Source organism: Panthera uncia (assembly GCF_023721935.1).
Source record: "Panthera uncia isolate 11264 chromosome C1 unlocalized genomic scaffold, Puncia_PCG_1.0 HiC_scaffold_3, whole genome shotgun sequence".
NCBI lineage: Eukaryota > Metazoa > Chordata > Mammalia > Carnivora > Felidae > Panthera > Panthera uncia.
Genome location: NW_026057584.1, coordinates 61,116,241 through 61,131,131, shown reverse-complemented (window position 1 = coordinate 61,131,131; position 14,891 = coordinate 61,116,241). Strand labels below are relative to the sequence as shown.

The 14,891-nt window shown below is 33.1% G+C and overlaps 1 protein-coding gene across 8 annotated transcripts in view; it reads right to left on the bottom strand.

The window, feature by feature from the left end:
• The window catches only part of TLK1 (tousled like kinase 1), a 194,716-nt gene that overhangs the window by 20,900 nt on the left and 158,925 nt on the right, over positions 1-14,891 (bottom strand). For all 8 annotated transcript variants that reach the window (XM_049616037.1, XM_049616029.1, XM_049616030.1 and 5 more), the window contains one exon: positions 11,734-11,800. In XM_049616037.1, coding sequence (XP_049471994.1) covers positions 11,734-11,800 — 67 coding nt within the window. The remainder of the gene's footprint in view (positions 1-11,733; positions 11,801-14,891) is intronic.

Here is a 14,891-nt window from a genome sequence, read left to right as displayed (position 1 = left end):
TTTACAATGACGGGAAGAATAGTATATTATAAAGTACCACTGAGTTAAAAGACCAAAGTGCACTTTCAATGCCTGAAAGATGGAAAGAGATAAGGCAAAAGCCTATTTCAAGAAACCATCCTCCACATAAAAATCTATACCTAATGAGATGCTGAGTTTTATTCTGTACTACAAGAAATCTATTTTTATAACATCTAAACTGAAAATGACTGCAAGGTAGTCTGAAACTGACTTATAACACAAAATGAGAGCTTTATTTCTGATACATCCTGATTTTAATTTAAGAGGGAATAATTTAGCAATACAAATGAAATGAAGGTATTTTACAATAGTTAAAAAAAGGAAGACAGAACCACTGATTATTTCTAGGCCTTATAGTGTTTGATATACACAAACATGCACACACATACAATCTGACCACTCACTTAAGTAAATCTCTCTGTAATTGTAAAGAGACTTTAAAATAAAAACTACACGGATAGCTGTGGCAGAACCTCAGTTATTAGAGCAGATAGAGGCAAATCCTAATGAAATTTCCTTTCACATTTGATATAAAATTTTTGAAAATATTTTTCATGTCTCAAAATATACAATTTTGAGAACATTAAAAAAAAATAAGATCCCAAATAAACAATCACCCATCTTACATATCTCTTTGTCAATATAAATTTGAATACTACATAAGGGACAGATAAGAATAGACCAAATTTTAGTGGAAAATTCTAGAAATACCCAATTTTATAGTATTTTTGAATTAGTGTTTGTTGAGGAAATAAACAAATACAAATTGCTTTGGCCTAAATGTGTATCCGCTATCATTATAAATCTATACCACATGGAATAGAGGTTGTTTTTTAGTATTACACTTAAATATTTCTGTATTATATTAGCTCACTTTCTTTTAATGATTTATCTTCTGATTTTAAAAATCCTTTATCTAAAAAGCAATTTTCAAGTTTACTATGAAAATATAAATATCATTTCATTCCAAAGCAAATAATAGAGATATAAAGTCTATAACACCTTTGTCTAAGGCTTAAACTGAAAAGAAGATTCTAATTAAGATAAAGAAAAACAAATGTTCACAGATTAAAAAAACTAAATCTAAGTATGTTGTTTGTATTCCACTTGACCCTTGAGGTTATTTTTTTATTGTTTTAAAATAAAACTCAACCACTACTTGTTACAGAGATATTTAATATAAAGTAAAAATTAGATGACAAACAGAACGTTTAAAAATAAATTTAAATGAAGATCAGCCTTCCTAGAATTTTGGAGATCTTTAGAAAATAGACACACTAAACAGACTGTCTTAATTTAACTGAAACTAATGCACTTAATACAGCTTCAGTCACAAATATTCCTTATTTCAATGAAAAAAAGAAAGGTAATAGTCTAGGGAATTAAATAATTGAAGACTCATTATAAGGACATGAAATAGATTAAAAACTTCTGGAACGATACTCAAATCACAGTTGTCTTAATTTAGTCATATGAAGTACAGTAAGAAACTGGCTGTAGAAAATGTTCGGGAGTATGAAAAAATTCAAATTCATTTCTAGCACAGAACATAAAAAGTGGCAACCTTTTCCTTTCATATTACTAACATTTGCTGTCTTAAAACTTGCCATTAATTTGATTCTTACACATGCAGGAAACTACTAAACACTTGGTAGGCTGGTGGATTTTTAAATATCTGATAAAACTATGAAATGCCTGTTAGGATACCAGCTGAAAAAATTGTTTTAACTTTTATTTGAAATTGTGGTAAGGGGTACTATTTCAAAAGTGAATTTACAGAAACTAAATCTTACTGAATCAATAAATATATAATTATGAGATCCAACTAGATTGTTGACACATAGTTACATGTGCTTAATATTTTTTGTTAATCTTCAGAGGTTTATCCAATGGCAGTAGCCAAGATCACAAAATACTTATTAAAGAAAGTAAAATGTCTATCCGTGTCAGTTAAGTAAACTTTTTTATCCTCTATAAAACAAGACAAATATGTCCCATAAAATCTTACAATACAAAAAGCACAGGCAAGCTGCATTTGGTTTGAATTATAAAGTTTACAGGAAAAAACAAAATGATGCCAGAAGCACTAAAAAAAAAAAAAAAAAAAAAAAAAAAAAGCTAGATCCTATGTATTTAAGAGGAAATGTCAAGGGAAGGAATTATAACCAAGTCTTACATACAGATAAATATAAATCCTCTATAGTCAGTGAAATATATTTACAGCTCCCGTATTCTAATTTACTATTTATTCCACAGTATCTTGGACCTTAAACCAAAGTGACATACTTCTGGGGGGAAGATAATTCTGCAACTCTTATAAATAATTTCTCTTAAACCCCACTGAACAAAGGATATATACTGTTATGGACTAAAGGTTTGTGTCCCCCCTCCCCCCCAAATTCCTATGTTTAAGCCCTAAACCCCAATGTGATGGTATCTGGAGATGGGGGCTTTGGGAAGTAATTAGAATTCAATTAGGTCATGAAGGTGGGTCCCACATGATGGGATTAGTGGCTTTATAAGGAGGAAGGGAGAGACATCTATCCTCCCCATCCTGTCCCCTCTTTGTGAGAGCAGAGAACAAGACAGGTGAGGACTTGAGAAGACAGCCATCTAAAACCAGGAAGAGATAGATCCTCACAAGAAACTGAACCTGCTGGACCCTAATCTTGGATTTCCAGCTTCTAGAACTGTGAGAAAAATTTTAAGACACCCAGTCTATGGTATTTCGTCATTACAGCCCAAGCAGATTAATACACATACTTTTGGGCAAATGTTAGGGCAATACTACCTAGTACTCTTTCCTTATATAAAGAGGCAAGACCCAATTTTGGTATGGCCCCAGGGTACAACAGTCTAGAATACAGTAGTCTCATCAACTAACTTCTATTTAGTGCAGATCATTTCCAAATATAAATAATTTATATTTAGTGCAGATCTATCCTACAGACTACACTCTCCTTGCTTGAGATCAACATTAATCTCTGGGCCATCCTCAGAATTAATCATTTTCAGAGGGTTCAGGAGAAGCAAGTATGACCCAGGCTCACAACTAACCTGAGTTCATTACAGAACAGAATCCTCAAACCATGGCAAAACTAGGCAAGCTTACTAAAATATAAGAGAGATAATCCAACCAGATAGCTCATGCTTAATAAGAATACCAAGTAAAAATTCCGGAGTCATCTACTAGCTGAGCAGTTATCTAGAAGATACAAAGAAATAGCATCTCTGGAAAGGAACTGGTCTCTGTAGGCAATTATGGTGTAGAAGGGACATGGGTAAGAAGCGACTGTTGTAGAGAGAGAGGTAGATTTGGTGATCACATACAGTTTTAAAAGGACATGGCTCTTTTCTGTTGAAACAGAAAGCTGTAGCAATGGACAATTTAACAGTATTTCTACAGCTATTTTAACAGTATCTTAAAATAAGCTCTTAATATTCTGAATTAAAAACCAAGTCATACAAGTATACAACAACAGATCTCAATATTGCCTTACTGTTTAAGTAACCTGTGAAACACACCTTCCAAAATTTATAGCTTTTAAATTTTTACGTGGAAGGTAAATTTCACAGCAACTCAACCAAAAACGTTTGTCTCTCAGCAGAAGTTTGACATAGAAATGCTTTCTATTTGTAATCAAAGTCTTTTCTTGCAACTTAATGTCCCCTTGGCTCAACACTCTAAGCCAAAAGTCAGTCACGGTACTAGACAATCTCTGCAAAATGCCAGGTGAAAACTGCTAAGTGAAATTCTGAGCATTTCCCATAATGGCAATTTTTAAAAGAGCAATTACTGAAAGGTGGGGTATGTAGGCATTAAAGCTATAAAGCTTTAAGAGTTATAAAATGCGTTATCACAGGTAAAACTGATACATTTCCTGAAAAAATTAAACACCTGAGTTTATATTTCTTTAACAAATCTTGAATATGTTACATGTTATACACACAAAAAACCTCTTTTCAAAGTGCTGCTTTTCTATAAAGGAAGATAATATAGAAAGGATTTTAATGTATCATTCTCAACTTGCCTATATTCCAAGAGGGTTGGTAAAAAAGAAATTCTGCATAGTGTATTATGAAGATTGTAGGAGAGAAAAAAGCATATCACTTCCAATAGTCTATTCAACAGCACTATAAATGTTGCTTGGTCTAGGAAAACAAGTTCAGAATGAGGTTTCAAAAAGTTTAACTCCAAATTCATTTCAGTAATATGAACAAATATTAATCCCTCAAAAGTTAGTATCTGCAGGTCCTCAAATTTTTAATGTCATAAACTATGTCATTCTAAAAGTTTATCACCAAGAAAGGGAAAGGAGAAATTAACAAAAGGCACTATTAAAAGCTAATGGAAAGAAAGGGCAGTGCAGAAAAAAGAATTAAGAAGAAAATCATTACCAGTTTACTTCAACTTTATCCCTATTGTGTGTTCCCAGATTATGTCTATTACATGCTTTCAAATATCCTACCTATGGATGTGAGAGATATGAACCATTGGAAATACGAACCAACCAACAAACCAAAAAACCATGCAGATAAAGCAAATCTGAATTTATAGAGATTGGTTTTGAAACTATTGCCCATAATCCTATTTTTGCTTGAGTATATTGTATATAGATGGAGGACTGGGGAAGGAGGAGAAGGGACAAAAATTACGAAATTCCTTGGGGAGTGGAAGGTTTCTTTCCTAACTACATAAATCCCTTCACTCCTATTCCCAATCACGGAGCTGGCTATTACTGATGGGAGAATACTCTATCTCCCTCAGGTGTATTTCACTGCCTTACATAATTATTTTAGAACCTTAATGTTTTCCTTTCTCTGCACTTCATTTCCTTCTTTTTTAGGGGGACGGTGTGGGGTATGACGATTGGGGTGGTTTTTTTATTCTCTCTTCATCAAATGCATAAATACATACATTAAAACCCCTGAGAATAACTGTTGAAATAGGCAGGGTTTGATTCCATTAGTTCCTCCATTCTATTTAAACAAAACAAAATAAAACCCTTCCCAGAAGCAAATAAATATAACAATTCAACTGATCGGCAAAATTTAAATATTTAGTACATTTCTTAAGAAAGCAATTACAGCTGCTGTATCAGGCTAGGAGTGAAATTCCTTGATGTTCAACACAAACCAAAGTGCTGACAGCATGCCACAGCATGTACAGGCACCATGCCCTACCACAACACATCGTAGCCCTTCTCCCCACTGCAGGCTTCCTTTTAACCTTTTTCAGGATATGGGTGGATTCATACCTCTAGCTCATTTTATTGTAAGAATACAGTATTATATATAACAGAAAATTTGTGTTAGTTGACTGCTTATGTTATTGGTAAAGCTTCTGGTTAACAGTAGGCTATTAGTATAGTTAGGTTTTGGGGAGGCAAAAGTTATATGCAGATTTTTGTGCACATGGGGGTAAAGGGGGATCGGTGCCCATAACCCCTGCATTGTTCAAGGGTCTATCGTAAATGGCATGGAGTTATAGTTCTCATTGGGAAGGGCCAGTGGTCAAGCAATTGTTTTTCTTTTTTTGTGAAACAGTGATCTTTAGACTGAATTTACAAATCTGAATTAAACTCTGCTCTGACCAATTGCTAACATGACTTCTAAAATTCTTTCCAAAATTAAAAAGATTCCATTGCTTATAAAACAACTGGATTAATATTAAACATTACAGAAGCAAAACACATTTCACCTCTAAAGTTTCATTTTGGTAACTGAACATCTACTACCAAGTTAAGATAAATGACTGCAAATGTGGAAACACAGGGCAAGGAATGTTTATGGTTTCATAGTAAGCGCAAGAGATAAAATACGAACACTGGGAGTTCTCCTATTGACAGCCAGTTCCATGATCTCTCGGCACGGTCACAGTCATCTGTTATAGACTACCACTTGTTCTTAAAAGGGAAGCAGTAGTAAGGACAAAATGTCAAGTTTAGAAATCTAACACTCCTCTTGGCACTTTTCTTGCCCACACATGCCAAGAAGTCAAGAACCTCATGACATTCTTCATGGGCTTAATCATGACTTTTTCTACTATAGTGCATTTTCATCAGACTTCCACTTAAAACTACTGCCTGTATATACAAGTAGCCTCTTATGTTCTAGAGAAATATAATGTACAATGTGGTTGGCTTTAATTGAGAGAAGAATTCCCAAGAGATTTCTTCTAGTCATGGCCATGAATATAAAGGGGAACACACAGATTTAGAAATTAAGTCCTCTAGAATTATACTGTTTTTTCATATTTTTATTCAAACCTAAAGTGACAAGAAATGTCACGTATGCAAATTTATTCTTTGTGGTTATACTAAGGATTTGATGAATCAGATGACAATGGTATTCTAGAAAGACCAAAGGAGATATCAAACTTCAAGAATATTTGGGGGTCAATTCACCTAAAACCAATGCCCTGTATTCTCCACTGTTCAAAAGGCTTGTAGACAATCCATTGTCTTCCATTTCAACTAGATGCATGGTCCACTGTGAAGGAGTGAGAAAAGAGCTGTGTGCTTGTTCTTGACCTGTAAAGATTTCATCATGGAAGATTAATACTGATGCTGCTGCTGCCTGTTACTGGTTGTTTCTCTTTGCAGGTGCCAATATCGGTCAGAGAACAGGATTTCAATGGCAGAGTTGTTGCTATACTGTTATCTCTTCAGAACGGAGGCACAAGGAGAGATGAATGCCACATCGCAAGGAGCAAAAGAGAGAGAGAGAAAGAAATGGTGTCAGGTGGCATGTTGGATGTGATTTTTGTTTTAGTAGAGATTGAGATGACTGCAAATTGTTTAGCTGATTCCTTCGGTCTGCAAAGATACATTTGTGTTGGTGCTGAGGATTCTTGACTAAGCCTGTTTCAAATTACAAATTGGTTATATTTTTCAAAATAAACTTCCAGCACTTATATTCAGGGCTTATAAATCTCTCTCTCTCTCTCTCTCTCCCTCTCTCTCTCTCTCTCTCTCTCTCTCTCACTCTTACTCTCCCTCTCACACACACAACCCAAAACACATACATTAAGGCCAATCCTACTAACATTATTTAATATTCCATACTGAGATGTCAAATTTCCTATATGTATTATTTTCTTTAGTTAATCAAGTATTTTAAATATAGAAGAGGACAAAACTTAAAGACTAAAAAATAAAGAGCAACATATGCATGCTGTTCACACCACAAACTTAAGTAACAGCAGGGGCAAGACATAGTTATTAGTTCTAATAACCTTCAAAATTCTTATTTCCTCATCATTTGTGGATGCCATGATGGGTAACTAGGATCATTTAAATAACAGTATGACTACAGAGAGAATCTATTACAAGGATGATGGTTTTTCAGGGATTTTTAAAAAATATATTTGTGTTAGGGGCGCCTGGGTGGCTCAGTCAATTAAGCATCTGGTTCTTGATTTTCGCTCAGGTCATGATTTCACAGTTCGTGAGTTTGAGCCCTGCATTGGGCTCTGTGCTGACAGTGCAGAGCCTGCTTAGGATTCTCTCTCCCTCCCTCTCCACCCTTCCCCTACTCACTTTCTCTCTAAAGAAATAAACTAAAAAAAATTAAATATATATATATATTTGTGTTAATTTAGTAACAATCCTAGAAAAGCATATCCATGTAGTTTTCTTCAATTCCAGAATTATCTGAATACAAACAACAATCTAGCAGAACTCCTCAAATCAAAAAGATAAACTGCTTTCCCATAACTAGGATTTATCAAAGACTGGTATCAAAACAGGATTAACCATAAAAGCTAACTGACATACAGCCTGTTAATTTCCTTAAATCCATATTCCACATGTGGTACAGGTACATAAAATGGGACAGTTAGTAGTCTTGCTTCAAAGAACCAACTTCTTAAAGATAGTAAATTATTCCTATTGCAACTACTAGCTTTTAGTAAGTGATAACTGGGTAAATTTGCACATAATTACTACCAGTGAAAGGTCATTTTTTAAAAACTGTTTTGGGTATAATTTGCATAGTCTCCATGTATTTTATTATATAGTTCTTTTCTGTTAAATCCTTAAGCTACATAAAAGGTAAGATTATGTTAGAGTCTTTATACTTTTTATTAAAAATGTGCTTTTCAGTTGACCTTTAAAAATAAATTTAGAGTGAAAAGCAAATGTATCAGCTAATAAGAAATACTGTAGCTGATATAATCATCACTAACATTACCCAAGGAAAGTAATACGTGAGTTAAAGAGTATCTGTGGGTGAAAAACTATACTGCTCTCCTTTATCTGCAATGAAAATGAAGCATGTATCTGAAAAAAACAAAAAGCCAACATCAGCACTATTCTACGACAGATGCAAAGAGAGCTACAAGTGAATTAATTCTTCTGAATACAAAGAATCAACTTGCTATCCTAACTACAACAAAAAAATTGTAGGAATAAGTGTATAGGTATTGCCATTGAAATGGGAGTGGAAAAAGGTTCATGTTTGGCTTTGCCAGTTACTAGCTTTTGTTAATTTCTACAAAACATAGAAGATCCTGGCATTCAAAAAGTTAACATTAATGTTCACTCTAGAATGGTTAAAACTTCAAAATCCATCAAGTGTAGTTATCATGTAATTCTTCTGAAATGGGGATACGAATCATGCCTGTATCAGGCAGAGTGTGGAAATAAGTCACTTAGTGAATGAGTGAGCAATGATTTCATAAAGTGAGAAAAATTGAAAATATTGAAGAATTCTTGATATATATTTAAAAAAAGCATGCTGCACAGCAATTTTCCTAATCTCAGAAGAAAAAACTAATAAGCCCCTAAGCCCCAGAAATATCTATTTGTTAGCCATGGACTTACTTCTGGAGACTTCTGCTTACCTTTCATTCCTTACTCTATCACTTTCACAGCTTTGGATTTATTATATTTCTAACCCCACAGAACAGCACAGAATGTGAACTGAACTTTATGATTTATTCAATGGTAAAGATACTTTTTCATATTTGAGTTTACCTATTCAATTATTATGATCTTTACAAAATACAATGCACATCATAAATTATTCATTTCAAAAAAAAGTAAGTAGGTCTTCTAGTCCCATATGTCCAAATAACATGGGCTTCCTCAATAAAATAAGTTTCTCTTTCGGTGCCCACAAATTTAATCTAGTAATTTGACTGAACTTTAAGAGCCTGCTCCGGCTTAAAGACAGAATGAAAGCAAGAGTATGTCAGGCTCTAAATCTAAACCGTAAGCTGGCATACTATAGGTTAATTCCCGTGCAGGTTACAAGGATCTCAAATATACACAGATCAGATCCAGCCTATGGTAGAAACCATATGGTAGTTACAACTTGGGTACAGTTCATGTCAGCTTAATAAACCCAGGAGCGAAGGGAACTGCTAAAACAGAGGTCATAACATCTTTTCTCTTAACTGAAGCTTGTTCTCTGTGTATTAAAAGTGTCCAATCTACTTTTTTAGAAAACGGAATGACCTGTTTTAATGGCCTATTTTCCAGTTGTGCTTTGGAATGCCAAATAACTTATTTTTAAAACATGTGACTTAATGCTTATTATTTAATTGTGCAACTCAAAATTTATATCCAAGTGGTAAGCAGGCAACTCTTGTTGATTTGTGCTCTAAGATGACACTACTTACTCAATTCTGTTCTCTGTATGTACTACCAACAACTTTCTTTATAATGCATTCATACATTCTTCTCACCCAAAATAGCCTCTTAGAAGAAAATGCGAGAATTCAAGACATGAAAGCATATTTCAGCATTAGTAGTTTATCCACTCTCCCAAAATATTCCATGATGTTGGTCAAAAAAAAGTACTGTTGTAAAATGGCTAAGAAGATAAAGTTAGAAATCTAGAGCTGCTCAGTAAATATGATAAAAGCTGAAAAAATAAAGCAGGAAAATGATTACGGAGGGGACAGTTATTAGAAAGAATGAGTAATACAAAACATGGAGAAGTCAAACACAGGGAAAGAGGCTAATATGGAGGTTAGAAGAGAAAGGGTAGTATTTTACAACAGTTTGCAACTATTTAGATAGTGTCTAGATGTGTAAGTATACCTCCCTTAAGAATACTTACAGAAGTGTTTCAGACAAACCAAATATTATCAAAGTACCAGGAAAGCTTTAAAGTCAACCAAACACAACCAACCAAGACCAAAACCAACCCTTCTCTGAAGCTTTTCAAAAAGCAAAGTATTTTTTGTAATACAAATAAGCCGATTCCTAATATAACTGCTTTGTAATTTCAGATTTTATGTAACAGGTTTTCATAAAATAAGATATACAATGTACAATCTCATTATTAGAAAGAGCAATTTAAAATGAACTATTTTATTATATGTAAAAATAATAACCCTCCAGTTAAAATGTTCCATTATCATGAAAGGCTGGTTTGAAAATAATTGATAAATCTTTATAGGGGACATCAAGCATAGGTCTCTATGAATTCATTATGACAACTGCTTAGGTGGGCACACAATACTTATACTAATTCTGTATTACAAAATCCCCCAACAGTCTCATTACAACTCATCTGTTACAGAGAATAGACTGAAGTTGTCTACTGTAACCCAAAGAGCAGGAAAAATAGTCAATAATTACAACAGAAGAAAATACACTTTAAGAAAAAAAAAAAAAAGACCAGAATAAATCATTTCACAATTTACTGTTAAAGTATTTGGGGTTGAAACTTTTCTGAGTAGGGGCATAGACAGATACAGCATAGTTAAAAATGCTAATGCAAATTACACATATATGTGGACACATTTATGTATCTTTTTCTATTCTCTGTAATTAAATGGCAGGGGTCTGAAAGCAGGTTGATGGCATTCCAAAAACAAAACAGTACATAGTATGATGGCAGCTGCTACCAGAATGGGTTTCTCTGTCCTACCTCACAGGAAGACAACTTCACAGAAGCTATCTTCGATTAGTTCACTAACTCACTTTTAGCAATTATTCAGCCTATTAAAAAAAATATGTAAATGATGTGACAAGCAAAAAGCAGAATTAAAAAATTTGGTCAAAGAAAAAGAATTTTACATCTGTCATTAAGTTCATTTTGAGTGGGAAAATCTATTATTTATTTGAAATAGTTTGAACTAAAAAACTGTAAAAACAACGAACTGATTACAATTTCGTAGTTTACAAATCAGTACAAAGCTATACATTTAAAAAATTTTACTATAATAACACGTAGCAACATTTTAATAAATTATATCACTTTATACTATTATTAATGATTAAGGCTCTTCTAAATCTGCCAATGTACATATTTTAGTTGAAACATTTACTCAAGCATTTGATAGCTTAAAAGTTAAGCCAAAGAACCAAGTTTGTTATTAATTTATAATTATTTCAGTTTATTATAAATGGACACAAACAATATGGAAATTTACATTTCATCTTAAAAATGAAGCATTTTTACAAAAATAGTACTTAAACACAGTAATCTTAAGACCCTGAAAGTCTGGCCAGGAGTCACTTCTCCACTACAGGCACATGGTATTATCAGCATCTCAATGTTTGTAAGCTGCCACAAGGTAAAAGGCATGTTATTTTAACATATTCAACTTAAAAGGACAACTTTAATGCCCCTCTTTTTTTTGTCTGAGCTTTGGGTATTTTCTCTCTAAGCTGACTTCTCCAACGAGAGACTTACAGTAACAACTCTCCATGACCTCTGGTAACAAACTAAAATTCCAGCATATGCTTCACATACCTTTTTGAGATGTCCTAGTCTAAGTTTGAAAATTTCTTCCTGTTCATGATATTCTGCCAAAGTCAACCTGTCAAAAATGAAATTGTAATTCTAGATATTAAGATGAATACTTATTACTTCTTATTAATAACCAGCAAAAGAAGATTAATGTTTCTCAAAATGCTAAAATGTTGACAACTTTCAGTCCAGAATATAAGCCAGAAGTCCTTTAAAATATTCTTCAGAATATTTCTAACACTTATAGATGGAACACCTAATTGATAAATTCTGCAACTATTTAATGAGTGCTATGTATCAGGTGATGTTCTAGAATTTCAATCCTAAGGATACAATGGAAAAGACATTTTCTCCTTTCATTTTAGTTTGAACTTACACTCTATAGTGGGGATAAGGAGGCAGAAAACAACTTAAAAAAGAAATAAAATAATCCCAAATGGCAGTAAATACTATGAAGAAAACAAAAAGGGTGGTTGATAATGACTGACTATATTACACTACTTGCAGTGAGTATTAGGGAGGCGGTCTTGACCTAAAAGTCAAAAAGGAAACTACAAGAGAACCTGGGGGAATATGTCCTAGATATAGGACAAGTGCAAGTGCAAGGATGCTAACATGGACACAGAGTGGCATACTGTAAGAAGAGAGAAAAAAAAAAAAAAAAAGTAAGCATCAAAACAGTCAAAGAGGCTGTGAGAAGTAGGAGAAGTAAGCAGGGGCCAGCTTACAATGGACTTCCAGACCAAGGAATGAATTTCATTTTATTCTAAGAGCATTAGAAAATTACTGCACAGTCCATCCAGTTGAGTACTGGTTTAAAAAAAAAAAAGAAAGAAAAAACTAAGACATTTTTCTATTTTCTGCTTCCATGTGTTAGTGAGAAAAAAGAATGCTAAAACTATAGTCAAAGCATCAAATTCTTAATAAAATATAAATAGACATAAGAATTTAAATCCTGAAAAGTACTTTATGGTTATTTTATTATTAATTTCAAACATTCCTATAGAACACTGAAAAATAACTAGCTTATTATGTAGGTCTATAGTAAGACATACATATTATAACATTTCCTAAGGAAAAATGATTCTGTTTTCTGATAAAGTAAAAGTAGAAAAACCACTCTACAATAAAACAACTTCCATTTCATACCCCAAAACTGAAAGAATTGCTTTTATCCATCATACTCAGGGCCCGTTCGTTTACTTATGTGTTCGGGGGTACTTGGTGAAGCTCCTACCCTAGGTATGATTTATTTATGTTTTTCATTCAGGTCCCTCAGCAACATTTAATATAAATGCTACTTTCCTTTAGCTAGATGTTAGTTAAATTTACTAATTCTAAAGAAAGGGCATTCAAAGGAAACAAACAAAACCCTCCAAGAAATTCAGTTAGTATTCCACTAGAAAATCTTAAGAGTGAAAAAATAAACATTTAAAATTAAATCAGTCTTAGGTTAACACAACTGCTGGATTTTGTTATACCAAATATAACAACAGTGGAGAGTTGCAGCAGATGCTTAAAGCAAATTTAGAGAAATAAGTGTTGCAGTGTGAATACAGATGGATTGAAAGAGGGAGAAGAGGGAAAGGTGATGTTAAAGGAAAAGGATTTGGAAACAAAAATTGATAAAAATCTCTACTAATCCAATAAAGAAAAGCTGTAAGAATTTTTGGTGAATGGTTTTTGGATAGGCATATATACCACCAGTGAAAATTTGGTACAATTTGAATTTCCCATAATTTTTGAAACTGTTTTCTACTAAGAAGTTTGGCTCTCATGCAAACTTGCAAAGCCTTTACATGTACAGATGGCTGAGAATTTCTGTAATTTGGAGGTAAGGATATTTTGTTGTCTTTAGTTGGTGTAGTTTTCAATAGCTGCTATTCTTGTGAGTCAATAATGAATTAATATCAATTAGCTCCACGATGATTTAGTTTGTTGAATACTGTCTGGTTAATCTTATAGCATAATGTAATGCATACTTGCTTTTAAAAGCACTCAGTTCCAGTTGTTAGTATGTTTTGTGTTGTGGTTCAAATCATCCACATCCCCATAGCTAAAGCAAATGCATACAAATACTCCCTCCCCACATTTACTTAGTAATAATTCTTCACTGATTTAAAAACTTGGACCTTAGAGCATTATTTCATAGGTCTCACATTTCATAGGTCTTTATTGTATGTGTTAAACGCATACAATTCTCACTAAAGCTTAATGGTAACTTTCATCAGCAGGAGAATTTAGCTATTTACTTCCTGCATTTTAATGACTACTACTATAACTACTAACTAAGCTTCAAATAAACAGCAAAATATATAAATTTACCAATTTTTCTCTGCTTGGTTTTGATGCATTAATAAGCAAATTCTATAGAAAGCACTAAATACTAGGCTACTGACTTTCTAGACAGTGGTTCTTAGCACTTTATGATCGTGGATATCTAAAAATAATCTAAGGAAATTTATAAACACTCTCTCCAGAAAATATCACATATACATAAATCGGGGGGTTCACAGATCTCCATTTGATAATTCCTATTTCCAGGGTCTTGTCTCACTAAATAAAATGCAAAAGAGACATTTCTTACATTTCTCTGCATTTCCCTATCAGGAGGTACTTGACATATTAGAACTTTTTAGATATCTCTGTTGTCTCCTTCCAGTAAGGAAAAATGTTTTTAGATAAAATGTGATTTTAATACATAGAATGAGAAGAGGTAAGCTAGGATAATGTTAATTTTAATGGCTACATAATTATTTTTATGATGTGTTTTTAAAGATCCTAAAAAAATTCACACTCTTAAGCAAGTCTGTTGGTTAGGTTATTTAGCAAATCTTTTATTCACAGATAATGAGAAGATAAAGTCCAACTCCTCCCTGTATGAGTCATACCTGACATTATTGCCTGAATGATTAATATTTTATTATGTTCAAATATACGTATATGTGTTTATTTAGGGGCATGCTAAAAGCTCCTAGAGTAGGTTTATATAAAACTTTATTTTAAAAGCCAAGAAATTTAAAATAAGACTTAACTCTTGATAATCTTTCATAATGAGTCTAAATGGATGAGGATTTTTTAAATGTTTTTTTAATTTTTATTTTTGTGACAGCATGAGTGGGGGAGGGGCAGAGAGGCAGGGGACAGAGGATCCGAAGTGG